The sequence below is a fragment of the Pongo pygmaeus genome, chromosome 15 (assembly GCF_028885625.2).
Source record: "Pongo pygmaeus isolate AG05252 chromosome 15, NHGRI_mPonPyg2-v2.0_pri, whole genome shotgun sequence".
Lineage (NCBI taxonomy): Eukaryota > Metazoa > Chordata > Mammalia > Primates > Hominidae > Pongo > Pongo pygmaeus.
Genome location: NC_072388.2, coordinates 76,443,452 through 76,471,375, shown reverse-complemented (window position 1 = coordinate 76,471,375; position 27,924 = coordinate 76,443,452). Strand labels below are relative to the sequence as shown.

Sequence of the window (27,924 nt, the reverse complement as noted above, 5' to 3'; positions counted from 1 at the left end):
GAGTGAGACTCTGTCTCAAAAAACAAACAAACAAACAAAAAGTAACAAAAATAAGAACTTTGAAACAGATGATTAAAGTAAAAAATTGACAGCTTCAATTCTTATAATAAATTATTAAATAAAAGAGACATGAAATAACCACAATTTGCTATTACAGTATATATTAGAGCTAGATGATGGGTAGTATTTTTCCATATTTTATCCTGCTTTATGTCCATTAATTCCTAGTTAATGCTGAAAACTAACTGAAACCATTCTTGGAGCTATATTTGTGGGACCCTGAACTGATATAGAAAACTTTTACCTGCTTTGAGAATATAACCTTTAAGAAGAAAAGGGGGTGCTGGGCACGGTGCCTCATGCCTGTAATCCCAGCACTTTGGGAGGCCAAAGCGGGCAGATCACATGAGGTCAGGAGTTCGAGACCAGCCTGACCAACATGGAGAAACCCCATGTCTACTAAAAATACAAAATTAGCCAGGCGTGGTGGTGCATACCTGTAATCCCAGCTACTTGGGAGGCTGAATCAGGAGAATCACCTGAACCCGGGAGGGGGAGGTTGCAGTGAGCCGAGATCGCGCCATTGCACTCCTGCCTGGGCAACAAGAGTGAAACTCCATCTCAAAAAGAAGAGGAAAAGAAGGGTGGGGAAGTTCTTCAATTTCAAATTCTTTCAGTGCACTGTAATTAATTGGAAAGTATAAGTTGGAGGAGTAGCAGTAATTTTATGTTATTTTCCCTAGGAAGACAGGTTATATAAAGTATAAGTTGGAGGAGTAGCAGTAATTTTATTTTGTTTTCCCCAGGAAGACAAATTATATATCACCATATTCAGGGAATCTAAGAAGATTAGGAGCTGTATAATGAAGTATAATATGAGTTAGGAGATCAACTCTGGCTGAACATCCTTAATATTTGTGTCCTTTATTTTGAAAGATTTCAGTTAACAACAGAAATGTTATTTTTGAAGCTGCAGGCTCAAACATGTTTTTGTTGGTTATGGTATAAGTTGTATAAAAGCTCATCAGCTAAACTGGAAATCATATTACTTCTTAAGCAGGTGAGTGCATGCTCTATTCTTTGAAGGATAATGCTAAATAGTACTAGTTTAAGACAAAAATGTCTGCTGCCTTTATATTCCTTACTTTATTACATGGATCTTTTCCTGGCTTTCAGAAAAAAAAAAAACCAGTCTTCAGCGTTCAGAAAATTTATAGAACACTGTCTGTTCTAAGTCACACCTATCTAGGAGGGCTTATGGAGTTTATTTCAGTAATAATGTAGTAGTTCCTTGTAACCTTAAGATTATATGCATGGCTGAGAATCTTGAGAAATTTGGATTAAGACTTGATAAAATATTCCTTTTAAAAATAACTGAAATGCAATTGGTACACCTTAAATCTGTTTCGCAGTGATTAATAAAGATATTTCTCTAAATCTAATTCTGTTTTGTAAACGTGATTGAAGGTTATCAATATCTAGTGGTTATCAGTAGGTAGATAATTTTGGTGCTCCTTCAACCTCTACCCTCCATCCTTTTTAAGGCCTTCTAGTTCCTTAAGAGAACTAAATCTAGGCCAGGTGCGATGGATCACTTGAGGTCAGGAGTTTTAGACCAGCCTGGCCAACAAAGTGAAGCCCTGTCTCTACTAAAAATACAAAAAATTAGCCAGGCGTGGTGGCACGTGCCTATAATCCCAGCTACTCAGGAAGCTGAGGCAGGAGAGTCGCTTGAGCCTGAGAGGCAGATATTGCAGTGAGCTGAGATCGCACCACTGCACTCCAGCCTGGGCAACAGAGTGAGACTCTGTCTCAAAAAAAAACAACTAAATTTAATGATGCTATTACAGCCTATTGATCTGTCTATTCCTTCTTCCTGAGAATAAAATTTATTGTAAAGAGGTTGAAGACTAAAAATGACCTATTAAGGTTATCTACATTTTCCAAGAAATTAACTACATAGTTAGTTTTCTCTGTCTCTTCCATGCCAAGCTGTAGATTTTTTACAGTAGAGTTCCTAAAAATAGTTTTATTCTAACAAACCATATTGAAGAAGTCCAAAAGGACAGCCACACAGTTAAGTTTATTTGTGAAATTCAAGAGTCAGTACAGATTTTTCTCCTCCAAATTGCTTTTATGCTTTTTATCACCCTTAAAAGTAAAGATTTATGTTTGAAAAGTAGGAAAGAATTCTGACCTCTTATATTTCCATCTGTGTTCTTTCTGAACCAAAGATAAAAACCTCTTAAGATTTAGTATTTTTTTAAACAATGCTAAACTTTCTTCTTTGTTTCAAGTCTGTATTAGACCAGATACTTGCTGAAGCTCTGCAGTGAAAAATCCTTAGGACTGAGCTACTGGATTGGCGTTAAATAGCAATTGGTCTTCTTGCATAAATATTAACTGCTATTTTATATGATATTCAAGTCAAAGTGGGTAACTATGTTGTCTGTTAAGATTCAGTTCCACTTATAGAGCAAAAGAAAACTATTTTCTAACGTGTAAATGCCAGGGCTTACTGATTTGTCTACACTTATTTTACTACTTTTATTTTCCTCTGATTCTCTTTGAAATTAGTAAGTTAAACCATAAGATATTGCCCGTTTTAAGGTCAAAAATGGTAGCATATTGGCAGTTTGATGGTTCAGCCTAGCAATTTTAAAGGATAAGAGGCCACTTTATTTTTATTTATTTATTTATTTGAAATGGAGTCTCACTCTGTCACCCAAGCTGGAGTGCAGTGGCGTAATCTCGGCTCACTGCAAGCTCCGCCTCCCGGGTTCACGCCATTCTCTCGCCTCGGCCTCCCGAGTAGCTGGGACTACAGGCGCCTGCCACCACGCCCGGCTAATTTTGTTTTTGCATTTTTAGTAGAGACGGGGTTTCACCGTGTTAGCCAGGATGGTCTCGATCTCCTGACCTCATGATCCACCCGCCTCAGCCTCCCAAAGTGCTGGGATTACAGGCATGAGCCACTGTGCCCAGCCCTCCTTTTTAAATTTTTTTAATTTTTCTTTTTTTTTTTTAGAGATGGAGTTTCACTCTTATTGCCCAGGGTGTGGAGTACAATGGCGCGATCTCGGCTCACGGCAACCTCTGCCTCCCAGGTTCAGGCAATTCTCCTGCCTCAGCCTCCCGAGTAGCTGGGATTACAGGCATGCACCACCACACCCGGCTAATTTTGTATTTTTAGTAGAGATGGGATTTCTCCATTTGGTCAGGCTAGTCTCAAACCCCCGACCTCAGGTGATCCGCCCACCTCGGCCTCCCAAAGCGCTGGGATTACAGGCGTGAGCCACTGTGCCTGGCTCATTTTTCGTAAGTGACAGAGTCTCACTATGTTACCCAGGCTGGAGTGTAGTGGCTGTTTACAGGTGCAGTCATAGCTCACTACAGCCCTGAACTCCTGACTCAAGAGATCCTCCTACCTCAGCCCCCCAAGCAGCCAGAATCACACCACTGTGCCTGGCTTTCTTTTTTTAAAAATTGATACATCATAATATTTATGGGGTACATATGATGTTTTGATACATGCATACAGTATCAAATACTCTGATCAAATCAGAGTATTTAGAATATGCGTCACCTCAAACATTTATCATTTCTTTGTGTTTAGAACATTTCAGCTCTTCTAGCCATTTTGAAATACACGGTAAACTATTGTTAACTGTAGTCATCCTGTGCTATCAAACGCTATAATTTATTCCCCCTAACTATATGTTTGTACCCATTAACCAACCTCTCTTCAATCCCCCTTTCCCTACGCTTCCCAGCCTCTGGTAACCACTGTTCTACTCTCTACCTCCATAAGATCAACTTTTTTAGCTCCCATACGAGTCAGAATATGCGATATGTGTCTTTCCGTGCCTGGCTCATTTCACTTAACATCATGACCTTCGGTCCCATCCACGTTGTGCAAATGACAGCATTTCATTCTTTTCATGGCTGGATAGTATTCCATTGTGTGTATCTGCCACATTTTCTTTATCCATTCATCCGCTGATACTTAGATTGATTCTGTATTTGGCTCTTGTGAATAGTGCTGCAGTAAACATAGCTGTGCACACATCCCTTTGATACACTGATTTCCTTTTATTAGGATAAACAGCAGTAGTGGGATTGCTGGATTGTATGGTAGTTCCATTTTTAGTTTGAAAAAGCTTTTTTTTTTTAACAGAGGTTAGTTAATTTGTGATTAGATAGCTAAAAGGTTTGTGATTTTTTTTAAAAGGTGGTGGCTGGGCGGCATGGTGGCTCACACCTGTAATCCCAGCCCTTTGGGAGGTCAGGCAGGTGGATCACTTGAGCCCAGGACATCCAGACCAACCTGGGTAACAATGGTGAAATTTCATCTCTACAAAAAATAAAACAAAAAATTAGCCGGGTGTGTTGATGCACACCTGTAGTCTTAGCTTCGGGAGAATAAGACAGAAGGATCCCTTGAGCCCCTTGAAGTGAGTCAAGATTGTACCACTGCCCTCCGGCCTGGGTGACATGAAGACCCTGTCTCAAAAAAGAAAAGAAAAAAAAAAAAAGTGGTGAGTTGCAAAATGCTAAAGTGGATGCAGAAAAAAATTAATGTACACTAAACTAATAAATTCCATGAGTTTTGACATGTATCCAATCTTTTTTTTTTTTTTTTTTTTTTTTTTTGGAGACAGAGTCTCGCTCTGTCACCCAGACTGGAGTGCAAGGGGCGATCTCAGCTCACTGCAACCTCCACCTCCCAGGTTCAAGCAATTCTTCTGCCTCAGCCTCCCTAGTAGCTGGGATTACAGGCGCCTGCCACCATGCTTGGCTGATTTTTGTATTTTTAGTAGAGATGGGGTTTCACCATGTTGGCCAGGCTGGTCTCAAAGTCCTGAGCTCAGATGATCCGCCTGCCTCAGCCTCCCAAAGTGCTTGGATTACAGGTGTGAGCCACTGCGCCCGACCCCATGATCCAGTCTTATAATCATGCCACAATCAAGGTTAGAATATTTTCATAGTTCCTCTTGAAAGTTCCCTCCTGCCCCTTTGCTATCAGCCCCCTTCCCATACTTTCTGGCAACCACTTATCTGTTTTCTGTCATTACAGTATGTCTTTTTAGAGTTTCATACAAACGAATTCATACAGTGTGCAGTCTCATGTCTGGCTTATTTCAACGAGCATTATGTTTTGAGATTCATTAGCATTGTTGCCTTAGCAATCATTTGTTCCTTTTTATATATTTCCTTTCTCTCCTCATGTTTCTGCTACCTTTTTGAACATATAGATCATATTTATAATGGCCTTTAACATCCGTATCTGCGAATACTCCATTATTTCTGGTCGGTTTTTATTGACTGACTGTTCCCCTGGTTGTACGTCATATTTTCCTGTTTCTTTGAATGCCTGGAATTTTAAAATTATATGTTGGACATTAATTTTACATTGCTAGTTTCTATATCTTGTTGTTTTCCTTTAGGTAATGTTGGACTTTGTTCTTGGAATCAATAGGATCCTTTCAAAGCTTTCTTTTAAGGTTAGGGTGGGTTCAGACCAATTTTTAGTCTAGGGTCCATTTATCTCCACTACTAAGGTGATAGGAGTGGAGTCCCCTTCTGAGGACCCTGTTAGATAACCCACATATTATAAGATCTTTACATTTTGGTGGACAAAAATACAAACTATTCTCACCTCCATGTGAGTGCAGGAATTGTTTGGCCTATTACTTTCTGATGGATCTTTTCTCCAGCCTCTGCTAGTTTGTTTTCATGCGTATAGAAATCAGTACTCTTCCCAAAGTTCAAAGGGACCCTTCTGCAGATCCCTAAAGCTCTCTCATCACACCCCCGCCCCAGCTCCTGTACACTGCCCAACAAATTCTAGCCCCCGCAGCCTCCCCAGCTCTGATCTCAACTGACAGCTCTCCACTCCAATCTCAGATGTCTTCAGCTGGCAGGACTGGGCCCTCCTTCCCTGTGCAGCAGCCTGTAACCTGCCTTCAGGCAGCACAGTCTGGCACTCCCCGTGGTTCAGTGTCTAAAAGTCATTGTTTATGTACTTTGTCCAGTTTCCTATTGTTTATAGCAGGAAGATAAATCCAGCCTCTAGTACTCCATGGCCAGAAGGAGTCTCATCTTCTAAATGTAGATTAAGCATGTATTGATATTTCTAGGGGGAAATTAGGGGACTTGGCTCATCAGTTCCTAACATACTTAAATATAACACACTTTAATGTCTGTTTTCTTCTTTGTAACTTAAACGATGACATAAATGATGCTCTTCAGTGCTCACACTAGGCTAATCTAAGCTTCAGTGTTTTTCTCTGATCAACTTGAAATTATCTACATAAAGAGTATTAATTTTGACTTACTTGTGGCCAACTTATCTAGAGTAGCTTCCCATGAATGATGGATATGTTAGTATTCTAATTCTAAGGACATTGTTAGCTATCTGTATGTCTAGTTAATTTGTCATAAGAACTTATGTATCATGCTTGGACTTTTAAAAATATGAACTTGCTGATTTTATAATCTATATATGAAAATTACTGCAGCCTTTTTTATTCATGAGTATTTATGGTTGAGAAGATTCTAAAACAGTTCTTAGCCCTTTACAAGCGGATCTTTTAAATTTATTGTGTTGCTCTGTATAACAGAACAATTGTTTGGATATCTTTTCAAATATTGACTTACCATAATGTCAAAACCTGCCCAAATATTTAGTCAGTTCACAATTACAGACAGAAATGTGTGTTTTAATCTATTTGTGTTTTAGGGTAGATGAGCACAATAGGATTAAAGATACAATTTTATACTTTTACAGATATGTTACTGTTGTCTAGTAAGAATTTTAAGGAAACGGGCTAGGCGCGGTGGCTCATGTCTGTAATCCCAGCACTTTGGGAGGCCAAGGTGGGTAGATCACTTGAGGTTAGGCATTCGAGACCAGCCTGGCCAACATGGCGAAACCCTGTCTCTACTAAAAATACAAAAATTAGTTGGGCATGGTGATGTGCACCTGTAACCCCAGCTATCAGGAAGCTGAGACAGGAGAATCGCTTGAACCCGGGAAGCAGAGATTGCAGTGAGCTGAGATCGTGCCGTTGCACTCCAGCCTGGGCGACAGAGTGAGACACTGTCTCAAAAAAAAAAAAAAAGAAAAAGAAAAAAAGAAAGAATTATAAGGAAACAACAAAATGAAACTCAGAAGATGAAAATTTGGGGGTCTAAAGGCTTCATCTCTGGTCTTATGTGTAAAATTTATTTGCAGCACAGTTAATTAGAATGAATCTTAGAAGATGTAAATTCTAGTTGCAGCTATGCCACTTGCTACTTGTAATGTGCCACACACTATTGTGTAACTGTAGGCATGTCACTACCTTGGTGAGAGTCTCCCGACCTATAATATGAAGATAATCATCAATACCCTACCTACTGTCAAGGGATTTGTGGAGTGCTTAGTGAGGGGGTATGGCTGAAATTCTTTGAGGATGCTAACGCTCCATTAAATGTTTTTTACGTTATTATAACTTCTGCTGTTAACAGGTAGAATGACAGAATACAAAATGAGGCATTTTACATTTATATTCCATACGGTTTACTGTGTAAAATGTTTTATGGTGAAATGGAAAAAAACGAAACAGAACTGATTAGATAGAATGGAGATAGAGGAGATTGTTTTTTCCATTCCTTTTTACTTAGTATTTTGTTTTCTCTCACCATGACTTTCCAGGTAAAGAGTGTGTACAACAGTTAGCTGAAAACACCAGGTATTTCAGGAGACGCCTGAAAGAGATGGGCTTCATCATCTATGGAAATGAAGACTCTCCAGTAGTGCCTTTGATGCTCTACATGCCTGCCAAAATTGGGTACGTTTTGTTGCAGATCACAGACTAGTCTGTCCTTATCCTTATCTGTGATGTGAGACCAGGGCTTATGTATTTTGTTAGGGAAAATGGTCTTGTCCTTACTGTGTTAACCTTCATTTGGTACATATGCCATAGATCAAATAGTGGATTCCAAATTGTAAAGTATGTTAATTTGTTCTTCTTTCATTAAACATTTGAGTTTCATGTACTCTCTAGGGGCCTGGGATAGATCAGTGAATAAAATACAAACATCTCTGTCCTTGTGGAGCTTACAGTCTAGTAGGGGGCAACAGTCAGACAGACATAATAAACAAATGAACTGTGTACTGTTAGAAGGTGTCAAGTGCTATGGAAAAAAATAGAGCAGGACCTATATGGGGAGTTGAGAGGGCCCTGTGGGCAGGCCGATAACACTATTAAATAGGGTGGTCAGGGTAAGGAAGCCTCCTTGGGAAGGAAAATGACATCTGAGCGAAGATTTGAAGGAGCCGACATTTAGCCACTGGAGAAAGAAGCATCTGTGCAAAGGCCACAGTGCAGGACCAAGCTTGCTTAGCTGACCAAAGAGTAGCAAAGAGGTCCCTGGAATTGGAGCTCCATGCCCCAGGGCGAGCAGTGGGCCATGAGGTCAGAGAGGTTTTATCAGAGTGTGTTATTGGATACTTACCAGGTGTGCAGATTACACCAGCTTCTTTGGTTTGTACGAGGCATACATAATGGAAAGCCTTGCCCTAGGATAGCTTTCAATGTATTTGAGAAGTCCAGATGTATAATGAAACCAGAAGACATTTGAAAAGCAAATGAACAGTAATTATACTGAACAAATATTATTATATGCAAAGTGGCCCTGAAGATGTAGAATAAAGGAGTGACCTGCTTAGTATAGGCTCAGTAAGAAAGGCACATCTTGTTGGATGGGTGAGTTTTGAGCTGGATCTTAAAGCATTTCTCCAGTTTGACTGAACTCATTGAAGGAGCAATTTTTTAAAATTTTTGAATCCCCAGTGTCCAGCACAGTCTCTGACACTCAGTAAATGTTTACTGAAATGAATATGGGAGAGGAAATTAAATCAGGGAACTTGGAAGTAATGTGATTCAAAGAGAATGAAAGGGAAGTAAGGAAATGGTGCTCCCTGAGAGAAAAAGAGGAATTTGGGTTTCAACATGAAGTCATATGGGCAGTTGGTATTATGGCTTCAGAGGGGATGGGGAAGCATTTTCTTCATTCTTTTTTAAGTGGAATTCTCATAAACAAACATGAAGAGTTATCAGATCCAAAGGACTCAGTCTAGAGCTCTCTCTTTAAAGAAGGCTGTGTCTCCTTTATTCTACATAGGTGCAACTGACTGTGTACACTGTAATTAGGAAGGATTTAGAGAAGGTAAAGAGAATAAGGCACTAGACAGTTTGGGAGCGTGTGCTGAAGATACAGGGCACCCAGGTTCATGCTGACACAAAGGAGGTATGTTGAGGAAGATGTACTGGTACTACAGAGAGTGGGAAAAGGCTGAAAAGACTGGCATTAATGTAATGCCAAATGTGCAGGATCTATATTGCCCAGGCTGGAGTACAATGGCGTGATCTCGGCTTACTGCAACCTCCACCTCCCAGGTTCAAGGAAATCTTGTGCTTCAGCCTCCCCAGTAGCTGGGATTACAGATGTGTGCCACCACACCTGGCTAATTTTTGTATTTTTTAGTGGAGATGGGGTTTCACCATGTTGGCCAGACTGGTCTCCAACTCCTGACCTCAGGTGATCTGCCCGCCTCGGCCTCCCAAAGTGCTGGGATTACAGGCACGAGCCACTGGCCTGGCCACATTTTTTTATTCTCAAACAAATGCTTTAAACAGCTTAAAGGAAAAGTTAAAACATAAGAGAGGTCAACAAGAGGAAAAGACAAAAAGCAACATAATTTGGGCCGGGCGCAGTGGCTCACACCTGTAATCCCAACACTTTGGGAGGCCAAGGTGGGTAAATCGAGACCATCCTGGCCAACATGGTGAAACCCCGTCTCTACTAAAAATACAAAAATTATCTGGGTGTGGTGGTGCATACCTGTAATCCCAGCTGCTCGGGAGGCTGAGGCAGTAGAATTGCTAGAATCTGGGAGGCGGAGGTTGTGGTGAGCTGAGATCACGCCACTGCACTCCAGCCTGGCGACAAAGCAAGAGACTCAAAAAAAAAAAAAATAACAATTTAGTAGACAAAATTAAATAAAAGTTAGATACATATGTGGAGTAAGGCCACAGGCCTCCAATTTGGCTTACGATGGAGTGGGGGATTGTTAAACACGAATTGTGTGGTCTGAGTAATCAGCTGAAGCCAGCAGGTGAACTGGCCTGACAGACACCAAAGGAAGCCCTGAATTCTGAAGCAGTGTTGTTCCCAAGACAATTAAAGAAATGCGTGATCTGGAGAGCTCATGCCAGTCAGCCATTCTGCTAGCAGAAAAGATGTGCCATGTTATAGCAGATCCCCCACAGCTGCAGAATCCTCAGAATTTTAGGATTAATGTTAAACTGCCAAGCTTAACATTTCAAGGACCAGATTTTAATTAAATACAGGTTCATTTTGAAGCCTCTGAACTACTATTACATATCAGCAACACTTTTTTTTTATTTTGAGACAGAGTCTTGCTCTGTTGCTCAGGCTGGAGTACAGTCGTGTGATCTTAGCTTACTACAGCTTCTGCCTCCAAGCTTCGAGAGATTCTCATGCCTCAGCCTCCTGAGTAGCTGGGACTACAGGTGCATGCCACCACACATAGCTAATGTTTTGTATTTTTGGTAGAGACGGGATTTTGCCATGTTGCCCAGGCTGGTTATTTCAGTTTTGTGAAGGACATCATATAGGAGAAGACTGCCTTAGGATTGACTTTAAAAGTATTTGTGAGCTGTCAATTTTAACTTTAAAAGGAGTTAAAGGAAACTCCTATTAGAAGTCTCCAATACCTGCATCACCAAAGAGTTGAAATCATTGAGGACAACAAGTCCTCTGTAATGAGTGCTTTCTTACTCCTCCTGGTTTCTGTTCCTTGTTTTCCCCTTTGCAGCGCCTTTGGACGGGAGATGCTGAAGCGGAACATCGGTGTCGTTGTGGTTGGATTTCCTGCCACCCCAATTATTGAGTCCAGAGCCAGGTTTTGCCTGTCAGCAGCTCATACCAAAGAAATACTTGATACTGTAAGTAGGCACTTTCACCTTGATATAAATATGCCTTTTATTAAAAGGGCCTGTATATTAGATGAAATTCATAATATATTGATCTTGATGTTCTTGTGAGCACCTAAGACAGAGGAGGTGACAGTGCTACTGAAAACATTGGCATTTACAAAAAAAACTGTCACCCCCAACACCTGCATCATGAGAGCTCTGGAGAATTTTCCGGCTTTGTCTTGCTCCACTGTCTCCCTCACTATGGACTCTACAATTCTCTTTCCACTCTAGCTGTTTCTACACTGAGCTTTCTCATATGTTGTTCTGTCTAAAATTTTCTCTCTTGAGCTTTCTCTCCCCTCTGACTGGCTGGCTGCCACTCATTCTTCACATCTCCACTTAAAGGAAAATTGCTCAGGGGTTCCCCACACCTTCTTGCTCTGTGTTCCCTTGGAATCCTGAGATTCTCCCTTACTAAATTCTTCACACCTATAATTATTTAATAGCAGTCTTCTCCATTAGATAAATATTGAGGATAGGAATAAGTCTGTTTTACTCATTCTATATCCCAGCACCCACCACACTGCCAGGCATCTAGTTGGGGATCATTATTACTAAGTTTAATTATTTATGATCTCAATATATTCTCATCTCTATATATTCTCTTAATATGTTATTGTTTCAAATCTAAGATTTCAGAGTTTAAATCCGTATTGCCCTCTGGGAGTTTATAAAGCTTTAGAACATGACATTTGCATAAAATTAGTTGCTAGAAATATCCATTAATGAGTTAGAGAGCTACTAATTTTTTTTTCTTTTTTGAGACAGAGTTTCACTCTTGTTGCCCAGGCTGGAGTGCAATGGCATGATCTCAGCTCACCACATCCTCCGCCTCCTGGGTTCAAGCAATTCTGCCTCAGCCTCCCGAGTAGCTGGGATTACAGGCATGCGCCACCATGCCCAGCTAGTTTTGTATTTTTAGTAGAGACGGGGTTTCTCCATGTTGGTCAGATTGGTCTCGAACTCCCTACCTCAGGTGATCCGCCCGCCTCAGCCTCCCAAAGTGCTGGGATTGCAGGTGTGAGCGACTGCCTGGCAAGAGCTACTAATCTTAAAGAACATTATGAATGCTTCTTTATAAAAGTTAATTATAACAATTTGATGGACATTTTATATTGCTGAATAGCCGGAGACTTTTGACTTTTCTTCTCTACTTCTACACAGCAAAATTTCTACGAGTATGAGTGTATTCCCTTTTAAAAAACAAAATTGTAGTAAGAACACTTAACATGAGATCTGTCCTCTTAACAAATTTTTCCATGTAGAATACAGTATTGTTAACTATAGGCACAGTGTTATGAGCATATTCTTAATCACATTCTGACAATATCCAATTAGATTCAACTTTTTGATATTGTATCTTTTTTTTTCTTTATTTTGATTATGCCTGTCAGATTTTTCCAATAGATTTTTCTCATTTCTCAGAAATTTTACTGGTGAATTTCTGCAATGATTTTTTTTAACCTAGAGATTTCAGCTTTTCTTTCCTTCCTACTCTATTGATGTTTTAAGAATTTTTTTTCTTTCTCATGTTCACCTGTTAACTCAGAATTTCAATGTGCCTTTAAAAAAAAGTCTATGTAACTATAACTAGTGTCTATGGCAGTAATCCATGCCTTCTGATAACAACTTTGACTCCTGAAAACTGTACACATTCATGAAAGAACTTAGATGTAACCAGGATATCTCCTTAGGATATATAAGGAGATTTCTGTTGCCAACAAGTATGTTTGCCAATTGAGAGTTCTAATCCTTTTCATAAGATTCTCCTGAGGGATTGTTGGGCTTTGCCTCCCATTTAGTTTTTTAAAGCATAAAGTGCATTTTTTTGAAACCATGGATTTGTTAAAGTCATTTTGTCTTATGATGTTTTATGGAACTAAACATGTACTAGACCATTATGAGATACAAATTAATTTTCATTTAATAATGGGCCCCATGACATGATTCTGTATATAGAAAGTGCTGTAAAATACACACACACATGCACACACGTGCACACACACACACACACACACACAGCTAGAGCTCATAAATGAATTCAGCAAAGTTGCAGGGTAAAAGATCAGCATACAAAAAATTAGTGCTTTTATACACCAGCAATGAACAAATGAAAAGAAAATTTCTTTTACAATTTTCAAAAGAAGAAAATACCTAGTAATAAACTTAATCAAGAAAGCCTTCCCTGGCTGGGTGCGGTGGCTCACACCTGTAATCCTAGCACTTTGGGAGGTCAGGCGTTTGAGATCAGCCTGGCCAACATAGTGAAACCTCATCTCTACTGAAAATACAAAAAATTAGCCAGGCATGGTGGGGGGCACCTGTAATCCCAGCTACTTGGGAGACTGAGGCGGAAGAACCGCTTGAACCTGGGAGGCAGTGAGCTGAGATCGCACCACTGCACTCCAGCCCGAGCGACAGTGCGAGACTCTGTCTCCAAAAAAAAAAGCCTTTCCCTTGTACACTGGCTAATTTACACTTGTACACTGTATTTTTAGATGTGTATATTGAAAACTATAAAACTTTGCTGAAAGAAATTAAAGAAGACTTAAAGAAATGGAATGACATCCTGTGTTCATGGATTGGAAGATTTAATATTGTTAAGATGGCAGTATAGCAACCTACAGATCCTGTGTTCAGCATTTCTTAGAAAAAAATGGACTGGGAGACCCTAAGCCACTGGCCCTTTTTTGCAGAAATTAAAAGGCTGGTCCTCAAATTTATATGGAACTGGCAGGGAATAGCTAAAATAGTATTGAAAATGAAAAGCAAAGTGGGAGGGCTCACACTTCTTAATTTTAAAACAAAGCTAATTACTACAAAGCTACAGTAATTACAACAGTCGAGTACTAGCATAAAGATAGACACATAGACCAGTGAAGTAGAAGTGAGAGTTCAGAAGTAAAGTACAAGTATCTATGGCCAATTTGTTTTCAACAAGGGAGCCAAGACCAGTCAATGAGAAAAGAATAGTCTCTTCAACAAACAGTACTAGGTCAGCTGGATGCAGAAGCGTGAAGTTTTAACCCTACAGCATGGATAAACCTTGAAAATATTAGGCTAAATGAAAGAAGCCAAAACAAAGACCACATAACTTACGATTCCATTTATAAGAGATGTCCAGAACAGGCAAATCCATAGGGTCAGAAAATAGATTGGCAGCAGCCAGCCTGAGAGGAGGGAGGAGTGAGGATTGATATAACGAGTATGGGGTTGCTTTTTAGGGTGATAAAAATACTCTAAAACTAGATAGTGACAAAAGTTGTACAACTCTGTGAATATACTTAGAAGCAATGAATTGTATACTTTAAAAGTGAATTTTGTTGAATGTGAATTGTATCTCAAAGCTGTAATTTTGTTATTTTTTAAAATGGGAAGCGCAAGGATATTGGCTCAGGGGAGCGGCAGGATGGCTGTCCTAGAGGATTTGGTTACTCAGCTCTATAATGAATACATGTTTTTCTCCTAGAAACCCACCTTACCTGTGATCTAGAGGTTCTGTGTAGACTATTTGTTAATGAATGGTGATGCATGTGCTGGCTCCCTGTCCCTAACATACCCAAATACCCCACACAAGAGTCAGCACTCATTAGAATGTCATCTTCTATTCACATGACACTGATTTGTCTGAAATATTTGTAGTGGGATCAGAGGAAATCTTGTAATCTAGATCCCCTTGGGCTACTGAGGATTTTTTTTTTCTATCTAATGATTACTTTTCTACATTGATGAAAAAATTCTAGATTCTTCTGAAGTCAGAGTTTATAAATGTCCATTACTTTGTGATCTTAGTCATGTGCACTTTTGTCTTATTATTTTTATTTTGAGGCAGGGTCTCACTCAGTCACCCAGGCTGGAGTACAGTGGCATGATCTTGGCTCACTGCAACCTCCACCTCCCGGCCTCAAGGAATCTTCCCACCTCAGCCTCCAGAGTAGCTGGAACTATGCCTGGCAAAAAAAAAAATTTTTTTTTTTTTTAAAGAGACAGGGTCTTGCTACATTGGCCAGGCTGGTCTCAAACTCCTGGGCTCAAGCGATCCGCCTGCCTTGGCCTCTCAAAGTGCTGTGATTACAGGCTTGAGCCACCGTATTCAGCCTTGACTTTTTTTTTTTTTTTTTTTTTTTGAGATGGAGTTTTGCTCTTGTTGCCCAGGCTGGAGTACAATGGCATGATCTCAGCTCACTGCAACCTCTGCCTCCTGGGTTCAAGCGATTCTTCTGCCTCAGCCTCCCAAGTAGCTGGGATTACAGGCATGCACCACCATGTCCAGCTAATTTTGTATTTTCAGTAGAGACAGGGTTTCTCCATTTTGGTCAGGCTGGTCTCAAACTCCCGACCTCAGGTGATCTGCCCGCCTCAGCCTCCCAAAGTGCTGGGATTATACAGACATGAGCCACCACGCCCAGCCATCTTTGACTTTTGTCTTAAATTAATAAATCTTGGCCTGGCACGGTGGCTCACGCCTGTAATCCCAGCACTTTGGGAGGCCGAGTTGGGGGAGGATCACGAGGTCAGGAGATCGAGATCATCCTGGCTAACACGGTGAAACCTCATCCCTACTAAAACTGCACAAAAAAAATTAGCCAGGCGCAGTGGCGCGTGCCTGTAGTCCCACCATTTGGGAGGCTGGGGCAGGAGAATGGCATGAACCTGGGCGGCGGAGCTTGCGGTGAGTCGAGATCACGCCACTGCACTCCAGCCTGGGTGACAGAGCGAGACTCTGTCTCAAAAAAAAAAAAAAAAAAAAATTAGTAAATCTTACTGCAGAGGTCAGGTGAATAAATGGTCAATGGGTTCTCCCAGCTTAATTTCAGACTTAAATTGTTTCCATATGGAGCTTTCACTTACACCTCTTCTCAGAGTTACCGCTGTTGTGATAGCACATTGAAGTTCAGCTCTTATTTGCTTTTATATTTTTCACATTTTGAAATGAAGAATGTTTTTTCTTGTGCTAGAAAACATCAGTAATATTGTTGGTGGTTTTCTCTCTCCAAACACTGATTTTTTTAAAAAATGAAGTTTAAGACGCCAGGTGTGGTGGCTCACGCCTGTAATCCTAACACTTTGGGAGGCAGAGGCGGGTGGGTAACTTGATGCCAGGAGTTTGAGACTAGCCTGGCCAACATGGCAAAACCCTGTCTTGACAAAAATTAGCTGGGCATGATGGCACGTGCCTGTAGTCCCAGCTACTCAAGAGGCTGAGGCAGAGAATCTCTTGAACCCAGGAGGCAGAGGCTGCAGTGAGCTGAGATGGTGCCACTGTACTCCAGCCTGGGTAATAAAGCAAGACTGTCTCAAAAAAAAAAAAAAAAAAAAAAAAAGGTGCTGGGTTCGTTGGCTCACACCTATAATCCCAGCACTTTGGGAGGCCAAGGCAGTGGATCACTTGAGGTTGGGAGTTCAAGACCAGCCTGGCCAACATGGTGAAACCCCATCTCTACTAAAAATACAAAAATTAGCTGAGCATGGTGGCGGGCACCTGTAATCCCAGCTACTTGGGAGGCTGAGGCAGGAGAATCACTTGAACCTGGGAAGTGGAGGTTGCAGTGAGCTCGGATGGCACCACAGCACTCCGGCCTGAACAACAGAGAGATACTCCATCTCAAAAACAAAGGGAGAGATGACAAATTGTATTCGGTTTTGTATTCAGAGTGCATGTAACTTTTTCTACCAAGCATATCATACTTTGAATTATAGCCTTTATTCTGCATACCTGGCTATTCACAACCCATTATTCATGGTGAGCTTGAAGGCCTTGTTCAAAAAGCAGCTCCGTCCACAACTGTATTGTAGTCTGATCTTGTAAATGCACTAGACATAAGTCCTGCCAAAGGATAATCTTGCCATGATTGTTTTTAGCAAAGTAAAACACCAGGCATGCCTGCATCCTACTGGCTCTGACAGACCTCTACTTTGTCTTGTGTATTTTAGGCTTTAAAGGAGATAGATGAAGTTGGGGACCTATTGCAGCTGAAGTATTCCCGTCATCGGTTGGTACCTCTACTGGACAGGCCCTTTGACGAGACGACGTATGAAGAAACAGAAGACTGAGCCTTTTTGGTGCTCCCTCAGAGGAACTCTCCCTCACCCAGGACAGCCTGTGGCCTTTGTGAGCCAGTTCCAGGAACCACACTTCTGTGGCCATCTCATGTGAAAGACATTGCCTCAACTACTGAAGGTGGCCACCTCCACTCTAAATGACATTTTGTAAATAGTAAAAAACTGCTTCAAATCCTTCCTTTGCTAAATCGCACCTTTAAAAACGAAGGTGACTCACTTTGCTTTTTCGGTCCATTAAAAAAACATTTTATTTTGTAACCATTCTACTTGTGAAATCACGCTGACCCTAGCCTGTCTCTGGCTAACCACACAGGCCATTCCCCTCTCCCAGCACCTTGCAGACTTGGGCCCATCAAGAGCTACTGCTGGCCCTGGCTCCACAGCCTGGAGACTTACCTGGCCCTCCTCCCTAGGGAGCAAGTGCCTTCCACTTACTTCCCATCCAGGTCTCAGAGGTGGCCAACCTTGGAATCCTTATTTAACCATTCAAATAATCAACGGAAGTTTTCACCCTTTAATCTTAAGTTTAGCCTTTTAAGAAAAACAGTAAGCGATGACTGCTGAAAGGCTTATTGTGTAATCTCCCAAGTGTTTGGTCTTATTCCATTTTCTTCTGGTCACCAGATGATTTCTTCCTTTACCATCAAATATTTCTTCATAATGGTCACAGTCTGAGGATGTGCGCAAATTCTGGTTCTTCCCAAGCTCTAACCATAACACGACCCACCCCCTTTTTAAAGCACTTACTGTTTTCAAAGCACCCATATCCCACCCTGGTGAGAAGGCCACTCTCACATCTGAGTGTTGGGTACAAAGCTGCTCCATAGAGTGATGTGCACTCCTGGTGGGTGAGGGGCAGGGGCAGTGTGGAAAGAATTGATTACTCCTTGCAGAGTCTGTGGCTTGCATTTCCTACTGCTTTCTACGTTTGAAAATTATGACAGTCTCTGGCTAGGTCTGGGTCCAGATTAGGATTTAAGCTGATAAAGGAAAATGTTGGTAAATCCTCTGCTCAGAAATCATTTATCATGTTCCTATTTAAGGATTAGGTTTATTAATTTAGGCCTTTTAGAAGCTAACCCACTTAAATATTACTCTTCTGAATGCTAGTTCTCTTTTATTCTTGATGTCCTAAGACAATTGAATCTGGCATCTGAGGCTAGGGTCTGCCTGTCTACATTTTTTTTATTTTTTTCTGAGAAATTCTGAACCCATAGATCTCTTTCCTAAACTGACATTTTCTATTTTGACTGTTTTCATACTATAACCAGGTAAAGGGACTTCTTTCAGAGAGCTTTATACTGCCTGACCAAAGAACAAATCTGAAAATCACCATTTTAAAGTTATTTTTTCAGTTGAACCAAAGTTTAAGTGAAGAGGACTTTTGGCATATTATACCCAGCATCAGTTTGTCTTTTTGTATCCATCAAGTATTACAGGAGAAGGATTGGGAACAGAATGGAAAAACAGTGTATGAAAGTCATGTTACAGGCCGAGTGCGGTGGCTCACGCCTGTAATCCTAGCACTTTGAGAGGCTGAGGCAGGTGGCTCACTTGAGATCAGGCGTTCGAGACCAGCCTGGCCAACATGGTGAAACTCCGTCTCTACTAAAAAGACAAAAAATTAGCTGGGCGTGGTGGCGGGCACCTGTAATCCCAGCTACTCGGTAGGCTGAGAGGCAGGAGAATCGCTTGAACCCAGGAGGCGGAGGTTGCAGTGAGACGAGATTGTGCCACTGCAGTCTAGCCTGGGTGACAGAGCAAAACTGTGTCTCAAAAAAAAAAGTCATGTTACACATTTAAGTTTTTGAAATTGCTCCTTTTATGGGTAAAGATTCTCAATCCAAATTCTCCTGGGTGTGTTGTCATCAGCTGTGATATGTTTGTGTACATTACGTATAGCAGAGGATGTAAGCAATATTATTGTTTGTGAAGTTTTGTTTTTAATGTCTTGAGTATGAGTTATGTTTAGTCACTGTCAGCATCTGAGAGCTTTAATAAGCCCTTGAGATATTCCAAAGTTTTATTTTGCTTTTTTAAAGAACAGAAAAAGATGAGTGAAAGAACCAAGGAGAGATGCAGAGAGACTATATTTAGCATGTATAGGTTAAAGTAAGAAGGAGGTTGTGGTAACTAAATAGGAGTCCTATAAAATCAAATACATTGTCAACCTTTCCTGCACATCTAGTTTCCTACCATAGAATCCCACTGGAATACCACATAGCTTTTGCACTGCAGTTACTATTTAATAATGTAAACGTAGGGTTTGTAAAAGTCACAAACTTATAAGCAATGAACTTACCTGCTAGTCTTTTTATTTTGGCTTGCATGAAGTCACTGCAAATTCAACTGTCAGTACCGGCATTTAAAATATATCTATATCACTTTGTTGGTACAAAGTTATTTCAAGATAAGTGTAATTTTGTTACAAGTTTATTCTGAAGAGACTAATCTCCTGTGATCTATCCAGGACCTCTGTACTTTCTAAAGAACAAAATGTTATGTAGACATTATACATGGTTGGTTGTCTCTTCTTGAAACTATAATGTAAATCTAGGGTCCAGTCATATCCTAGATATCATCATTTATCCAAGTACTTGGAGGAATACAAGTATATATAAATACAGTCTTTGAAAATAAGTCGATTTGGGGCATACAAGAGTAGTTTCATACACAGTTTAACACAGCCTGATTCAAGACTGATAGGATTCAAACAGATATCCATTAACCGTGACTACCAAAACCGATCATCTGAGTCAATTGATAGAGGTGTGACTAGTCCTTAGCACTTTTTCTCATTCCTCTTTTTATTCAGCATTGCTGTTACCTGTTTCAGGTTTATAAGACCTCTTTCAGCAGATCACATCAGAAGCCAGGAAATGTATAGCTAGGAGATGTCAAAAGCCCATATGAGGAGTGGACCAAGCAGCAGTGGCGGTTTCTCCTCGCATCTTTTTTTTTAAAAGCTTTAACTTAGCAGGGGCATGGACTTTATAGCACTTTTTCAACTTTTTGCTTTGCTTTGGATAAGAAATCCTTACCTTTAAAAAAAGCTTCTAGTCTCCATAACCCCCAAAGTACTGCTTGTTGGAAGAATCCAGCCATCATAGTGCTTTAGTCACTATCTTAAACATTCATGATAGGGCGAGGATTTTAAAACAGGATTCTTGCTTCTGTAGTCATCAAGGTGAACAGAAGCATCCTACACAACCACTAAGGGCTCTGTTTGTGTCATGCCTCTTCAAACACCAAGGAGTTGAACATGCGTCCAATGATTTGTCTCTGTAATGCCTTCCTCCTTTACTTGGCCTTTCTTTCTTTCTGTACCTTCAAGTTCTTGATTTTTAAAATTCCAACTCTAGAGAAAACCAATATATGGTGGTGCTGGGCTTTGAAGGTAGCATATCAGACGCCTTGGTTCTGTTTGTACACTTAGCCTTACATTTCAGGAGGAGGCTTTTCATTAGGGGCTTAAGCTAGCTCCTTTGGCTTTTTAAAAAAATTTTTTTTCAAATTTCTTCATTACCTAAGGGAGCCTGCATCTAAATTTCTCAACTAGTTCAGCCTAGCTGAATTTTCTAGTGTGTAATACACTTTGCTTCCTTCTTATTGGTGAAAACCAGGGGGATGAGTGGCTTCCATGGAGAGATTTCCTGATATCTCAGGGAGGAAAAAAGTGATGACATTTACCACTACTTTTCTGGTTTTCCTCTTTTTCCAAATTGATAAGGATTTCTGGTTCCTAATGATCCGGGATTGGGCAACAGTGCAGAACTGCCAGTCATGCCGTAGGCCATAAAGAAAGAATGTGAGTAATTGTTGTTTTGCAAGAATTTGTAGGGTTACGGGCAGTTGTTGTCTTGTTTGAAGCATTGCTATGACCTAATTCCCAAGGTGTCTTTCCTCTCTTGGTGTTCTAGGTAAGCCAATGAGTTTTAATCTCTATTTGCTATAACTGTGTGCTTAGAAAAAGAGGTGAGAGTAGTGGTTTTCCTTCAAACTGTCCACATTCATGAAGATTATGAATTGTTAGGACAGCCAGGGCAAGATAGACCCTGTCTTTACAAAAATTTTTTTCTAAATTAACTGGGCATGGTGGTGCCTGCCTGTAGTCCCACCTATGTGGGAGAATCACTTGAGCCTGGGAGGTCAAGGCTGCAGTGAGCCATGATTACACCCCTGCACTCCAGCCTGGGTGACAGAGTGAGACCCTGGCTCAATAAGAGGGGGGAAAAAAATTGTTAGGAGCTGGGTGCAGATGCAGCCTGCAATCCCAGCTACTTGAGAGGCTGAGGCCGGAGGATTGCTTAAACCCAGGAATTTGAGCCTAGCCTGGGCAACACAGCAAGACCCCATCTCAAAAAAATAAATTTTTAAATCAGCTTAGCCCAAAGGGGTTGTGAATGGGGGAGGTATAAAAAGCAAAGATTATTTTTTGGCTACTAAGCCAAGAACTTACAGGGATTTTTTTTTTCAGTCCCAGAACCTACAGATACCCTGCTACTTGCTTCACGTGGATGCTCAGTGCCCAGCAGCCATCTTAATACATTAAACCAGTTTAAAAAGTACCTTCCACGTGGAGAAAAACATGTCTTTTTCTCGCCTTAACTTTATCCACATGAAATGTGTGCCCATGGCTGGGCGCAGTGGCTCATGCCTGTAATCCCAACACTTTGGGAGGCTGAGGCAGGCAGATTGCTTGAGGCCAGGAGTTCGAGAACAGTCTGGCCAACATGGCGAAACCTCATCTCTACTAAAATTACAAAAATTAGCCAGGCATGGTGGTGCATGCCTGTAATCCCAGCTACGTCAGGAGGCTGAGGCACAGGAATTGCTTGAACCCAAGAGGCAGAGGATGCAATGAGCCAAGATCGCACCACTGCACTCCAGCCTTGGCGACAGAGGGAGACTTTGTCTCAAAAAAATAAATAAATAAATAAAAATAAAAATAAAAAAGTGTGTCCAGGCCCCTAGCCATTGCCATGTGCCCAGCCAGAGAGCCAAATTAGAGGGCTGGCTTCCCTATCACACAGAAGAAATGCTAGCGCTAGCCAATGATCCCTTTGCTTTTAATGTGTAGAAAATACTGTTGTTCCTTTTGTCATTTCCAGTGACATTTGTTTTCTAAGCAGCTCTTTTCTAGGGAGGAAACCAAAGGGGCTAGTTTAAGCCCCTAATAGAAATGTTTTTTCTAATCTCTGGTGAGTCTGGAAGTGTCACATTCACAGTCCACCCCTGGGAGTGGCTTGGTGGGGGAGCCGGGGACAAGGTTTTGTTTACTACATAGTGCGCATGATAAATGGCCTTAAACTGTGATTCCTTCTGGTAGGATAAGTTATAATAAACTGACCCTAAAGAATGCAATGGCTTTTAAACTGCAGTTACTGTGTTCTTAATGAAGCAATACCCAAAGCTCTGTTCTTTTGGAGCACTTGAGGGGAGGTTGAATGAAAGGTACAAATAAGAGCAGTACCTTGATCTTACGCTTTCTGAGTGTCCTGCCTTGTTGCCATCTGCATGGATGAGTGAATGCTTCTATGCACGAGGAGACTTAAGCCAACTCAGAGTCTGCTTTTTCCAACCCTGTTCCCAGGTTTGTTGTACAAAGCTTGGTCATTTGGCCCAGGTCTTCCTGGAAAATGGAGTACATATCACTGACTAGGGTGGCGTGGTGTCTTTATCCTTAACATTAAGTCTTGTTACCTCAGTGATGTGAAGCCAATGGTTGGAATTATAAAAAGCATCCTTGCTGGTTCTTCACAGGACACTGGAACCCACCCTTGTCGATTCAGCTAGCGTGTCCACACAGTCTTGATGATCCCTCTCTGTAATAGGCAGCTAACATTAAGAGAAGGGGGAAAGAGAAGAAGAGAGCAATAGCTTATGGGAGAGCTGAGATCTTATTTCGTTGACCCATATTTTTCCCCTGACCAAGTTACCTGTAAACTGGAATTTGCAAGGGGATGCTGTGATGATAACCCCTTTCTAGTGCTGTAATGTTCATATAACCTGGGAAACTGAGAGAAGGGGATGTGTAAATAAAAGCTTAAACATTTTAGTAATGTGTTAAAATGTCACTCTCTCTTACCCTGTTTCCCTTTTTTGCCAGATGATGATTTTTTTATTTTTATTTTGTACTTTACTGGATGACTGTGAAGCGATGAGTATTGGGTTGGGATAGGTGTGTTGATTTTGAGAGTGCATGTTAAGAACTGAAGGGGAACTACTTGAGATGACTTAAGAAGCATCCCATGCAAATATCTTGTTTTGCCCTAATAAAATATTCAGTAAGATATATCTGCCTTTATTCATTCAACCAATATATATTGAGTGCTATCTCTCTGCTGGGCAGCACACTTAGCTTTGTGGTTCCTACTTGCTAGTAAACAGATAAGCACATGAACATACATGTCATTTTACAAACTGTTAAGTTCTATGGAGGAAAAGTAAAGAGCTTGGTAAAAGTAACCAGGCCGGGCACGGTGGCTCACGCCTATAATCCTAGCACTTTGCGAGGCTGAGGCAGATGGATCACTTGAGGTCAGGAGTTTGAGACCAGCGTGGCCAACATGGCGAAATCCCGTCTCTACTAAAAATACAAAAATTAACCAGGCATGGTGGCGCGTGCCTATAATTCCAGCTATTTGGGAGGCTGAGGCACGAGAATCGCTTGAACCTGGAGGCAGAGGTTATAGTGAGCCAAGATCACACCACTGCACTCCAGCCTGGGCAATAGAGCAAGACTCTGTCTCAAAAAAAAAAAAAGACAGTAACCATGATCTGGTTTAGACAAGGGTGAGAGAGAAAACTGAGGAAGTGGAGGTCTGAAATAAAGTACAGTTGGAGCTTGATTAAAAACTGTATGGTGAGGTGAGGTAGTGGGGAGGTGGTAGAGGCAGACTCACTGGGCTTTGTAGATCTTGGTGACGTCTTTCTCTTATGCAGGGGTTGGGGGGTCAGACCAGTGAAAGGGCTGGATTTTTAAAAAAATTTTTAAATTATTACTTAAAGTGGAGACAGAGTTTCACTGTGTTGCCCAGTCTCGAATTCCTGGCCTCAAGCAATCCTCCCATCTCAGCTTCCTGACATACTGGAATTACAGGCATGAGCTGCCACACCCGGCCCAGTGAGGAGTTTAAAGTATGGAAACAGATAACTCTTAGCATCTTTTTTGTAGACATGGACAATTTGATAAAGTTTATATGGAAATCTAAAGGACCTAGAATAGTCAAAACAATTTTGGAAAAGAACTTACACTACCTGATTTCAAGACTTTCTGTAAAGCTACAGTAATCAAGACACTACCGTTGGCATCAAGATAGTCATGTAGATCAGTAAAACATACTAGAGTCCAGGAATAGACCCACACATAGAAGGTTGGTTGATTTTCAACAGAGTTGCCAAGGTAGTTCCAGTGGGGAAAGTACAGATACTTCAACTAATGGTCCCAGAACAACTAAATATCCATATGGGCAGAAATGACCTTCAACCCTTAACTCATAGATATACAATAATTAATTTAAAATAAATCACCTGAACACAAAAATTAAAATGTCTAGAAGAAAACAAGAGAAAATCTGTGACTTTAGGAATGATTTCTGAGGACACAAAAAGCATTATTGATAAGTTGGACTTGATCAAAATGAAAATTTCAAAAGACTGAAAATGAAGAGCAAACCCCAGGCTGGAATAAAAGATTCAGAATACATGTATTTGATAAAGGCTTTCTATACAGACTATAAAGAACCCTTAAAATTTAGTAATCTATTCATAAAAAAAAGGTAAAAGATGGAAAAGACATTTCACAAAAGAGGTAAACTAATGTCCCATAAGCTTATGAAAAAATGCTTAACATAATTAGTCATCAGGGAAGTGCAAATAAAAACTGCAATAAGATTCTACCACCCCAGCCTGGGCAACATAGCAAGACCCCATCTCTACTAAAAAATTGGAAAATTAGCTGAGCATGGCAGTGCATGCCTGGAGTCCTAGCTACTCAGAAGTCTGAGGTGGGAGGATCCTTTGAACCAAGAGTTGAAGGCTACAGTGAGCTATGATCACACCACTGTACTCCAACCTGGGAGACAGAGCAAGGCACTGTCTCAAAAAAAAAAAAAAAAAAAAGCCTGGCGTGGTGGCTCATGCCTGTAATCCCAGCACTTTGGGAGGCTGAGGCCGGCGGATCATGAGGTCAGGAGATCAAGACTATCCTGGCTAATAGTGAAACCCCGTCTCTACTAAGAAAAAATACAAAAAATTAGCTGGGCATGGTGGCGGGTGCCTGTAGTCCCCGCTACTCAGAAGGCTGAGGCAGGAGAATGGTGTGAACTTGGGAGGCGGAGCTTACAGTGAGCCGAGATTGCACCACTGCACTCCAGCATGGGTGACAGAGCGAGACGCCATCTCAAAAAAGAAAACAAAAAACACAAATTCTACAACCACTCCCACCAGAATGGCTGAAATTAAAAAGAATTACAATATCAAGTGTTGGCAAAGATGTGGAGCAACTGGAGCTCTCATCAGTTGCTGGTGGGAATACAAATGGTACATCCACGTGAGAAAATAATTTGGCAGGTTTGAGACAGCAATTCCACTCAGATAAATTTAAATTTTTTATTTTAAAATATTCATCTATTTATTTTGAGACTGAGTTATGAGACTGGCTAATTTTTGTATTTTTGGTAGAGACAGGGTTTCGCCATGTTGGCCAAGCTGCTCTTGAACTGCCGGGCTCAAGGGATCTGCCCGCCTCGGCCTCCCAAAGTGCTGGGATTACAGGCGTGAGCCACCACATCCGGCCCACTTATAGATACTTAAGAGAAATGAAAGCATGTCTGCATGAGGACCTACACTTGAATATAGTCACTATTCATAACCAGAAACAATTAAAAAACCATAATGGTGAATGGATAAACACATTGTAGTATGTGTGTATAATGGAATATTACTCAGCAATGAAAAGGAGAAAATTACTGATACCTACAAGATGGACAAATCTCAGCCACATGCTGATGCTAGTGCACGTGGTGTATGGGGGAAAGAAACATGATAAGAGAAAGAAGCCAAAGAAAAGAATACATAAATATTATTCCATTGATACGAAATTCTACAAAAGGCAAAACTATTCTATGGTAACAGCAGGATCAATGGTTGCCAGGAGCCAAGGGTAGAAGGATGTAGGGATTAACTATACAAAGGGACTATGAAAATGTAATTTTCCAAAAAGCATGAATCGGTGGGGCATGGTGGCTCACACCTGTAATCTCAATGCTTTGGGAGGCCGAGGCAGGTGAATCACCTGAGTTCAGGAGTTCAAGACCAGCCTGACCAATATGGTGAAACTAAATCTACTAAAAATACAAAAATTAGCTAGGCATGGTGACGTGTGCCTGTAGTCCCAGCTACTTGGGAGGCTGAGACAGGTGAATCGCTTGAACCCTGGAGGTGGAGGTTGTAGTTAGCCAAGATCGAACCACTGCACTACAGTGTGGGTGACAGAGCAAGACTCAGTCTCAAAAAAATAAACAACAAAAAAAATAAGCATGAAGTCATGTCTCTCATGGATATAAAAATGAACACGTGTTAGGCCAGGCACGGTGGTTCACTCCTGTAACCCCAGCTCCTCAGGAGGCTGAGGCAGGAGAATCATTTGAACTCAGGAGCCAGAGGTTGCAGTGAGTGGAGATTGCGCCATTGCACTCCAGCCTGGGCAACACAGCAAGATTCCATCTCGAGGAAAAAAAGAACAATGAACACGTGTTAAAGATTTTACTTATTAATGAGGAAACTGGTAAGGGTATTAAAACCAATTCAAAGAGATATTGAAAAACCAACATTTATAAATCAGGAATATTGAAATTAATGTCCAAATGAAGGCAAACTTGTTTCTTCCACACTGGGAGAAGGAAGTCAATCAAACTTCTACAGGACAGGACAGATCACACGTTTCTATGGACAAGAATTTTGTTTTTGCTACCAGTTACCTACAACCTACAGAGCAGTAGCTCAAAAGCAATAAAAGACTAGAATCAAATAGCCTGGAAGCATGTACGCTATGTACACAATGCAGTTTTCCACTGGTGCACAGTTTTTTTCTACAGCGCACAGAAGGAAATTGGAATGGTGGGAAGGTTCTACATCATGATTGTGGTGGTGGTTACACAGATGTATACATTTGCGAAAACTAAATGGTTCAATTAAAATGGGTGTGTTTTATTATATGTAAATTATATCTCAATGAAGGTTATTTTAAAAAGGAAAAATAGGCTGGCCAGGCGCAGTGGCTCACGCCTGTAATCCCAGCACTTTGGGAGGCTAAGGCGGGCGGATCACTTGAGGTCCAGAGTTCAAGACCAGCCTGGCCAACATGGTGAAACCCTGTCTCTACTAAAAATACAAAAATTAGCTGGGAGTGGTGGTGGGTGCCTGTAATCCCAGTTACTTGGGAGGCTGAGGTAGGAGAATCGCTTGAACCTCAGATGTGAAGGTTGCAGTGAGCCAAGATTATGCCATTGCACTCCAGCTTGGGCGACAACAGTGAGACTCTGTCTCAAAAAAAAAAAAAAAAAAAAAAAAGGCTAGGTGCAGTGGCTCACACCTGTAATCCCAGGCTTTGGGAGGCCGAGATGGGTATATCACCTGAGGTCAGGAGTTGGAGACCAGACTGGCCAACATAGTGAAGCCCTGTTTCTACCACACACACACACAAAAAAAAGTTTTGTCGCAGTGGCTCACGTCTGTAATCCCAGCACTTTGGGAGGCCGAGGTGGGCAGATCACCTGAGGTCAGGAGTTCAAGACCAGCCTGGCCA

The 27,924-nt window shown here is 41.1% G+C and overlaps 1 protein-coding gene across 1 annotated transcript in view; it reads left to right on the top strand.

Annotated features, from left to right (window-relative positions):
- The window catches only part of SPTLC2 (serine palmitoyltransferase long chain base subunit 2), a 105,710-nt gene extending 88,338 nt beyond the window's left edge, over positions 1–17,372 (top strand). Inside the window, exons 10-12 of the mRNA XM_054448640.2 lie at positions 7,700–7,835; positions 10,889–11,018; positions 16,986–17,372. Coding sequence (XP_054304615.1) covers positions 7,700–7,835; positions 10,889–11,018; positions 16,986–17,105 — 386 coding nt within the window. The 3' untranslated portion in view covers positions 17,106–17,372. The remainder of the gene's footprint in view (positions 1–7,699; positions 7,836–10,888; positions 11,019–16,985) is intronic.
- The last annotated feature ends 10,552 nt before the right edge of the window (positions 17,373–27,924 follow it).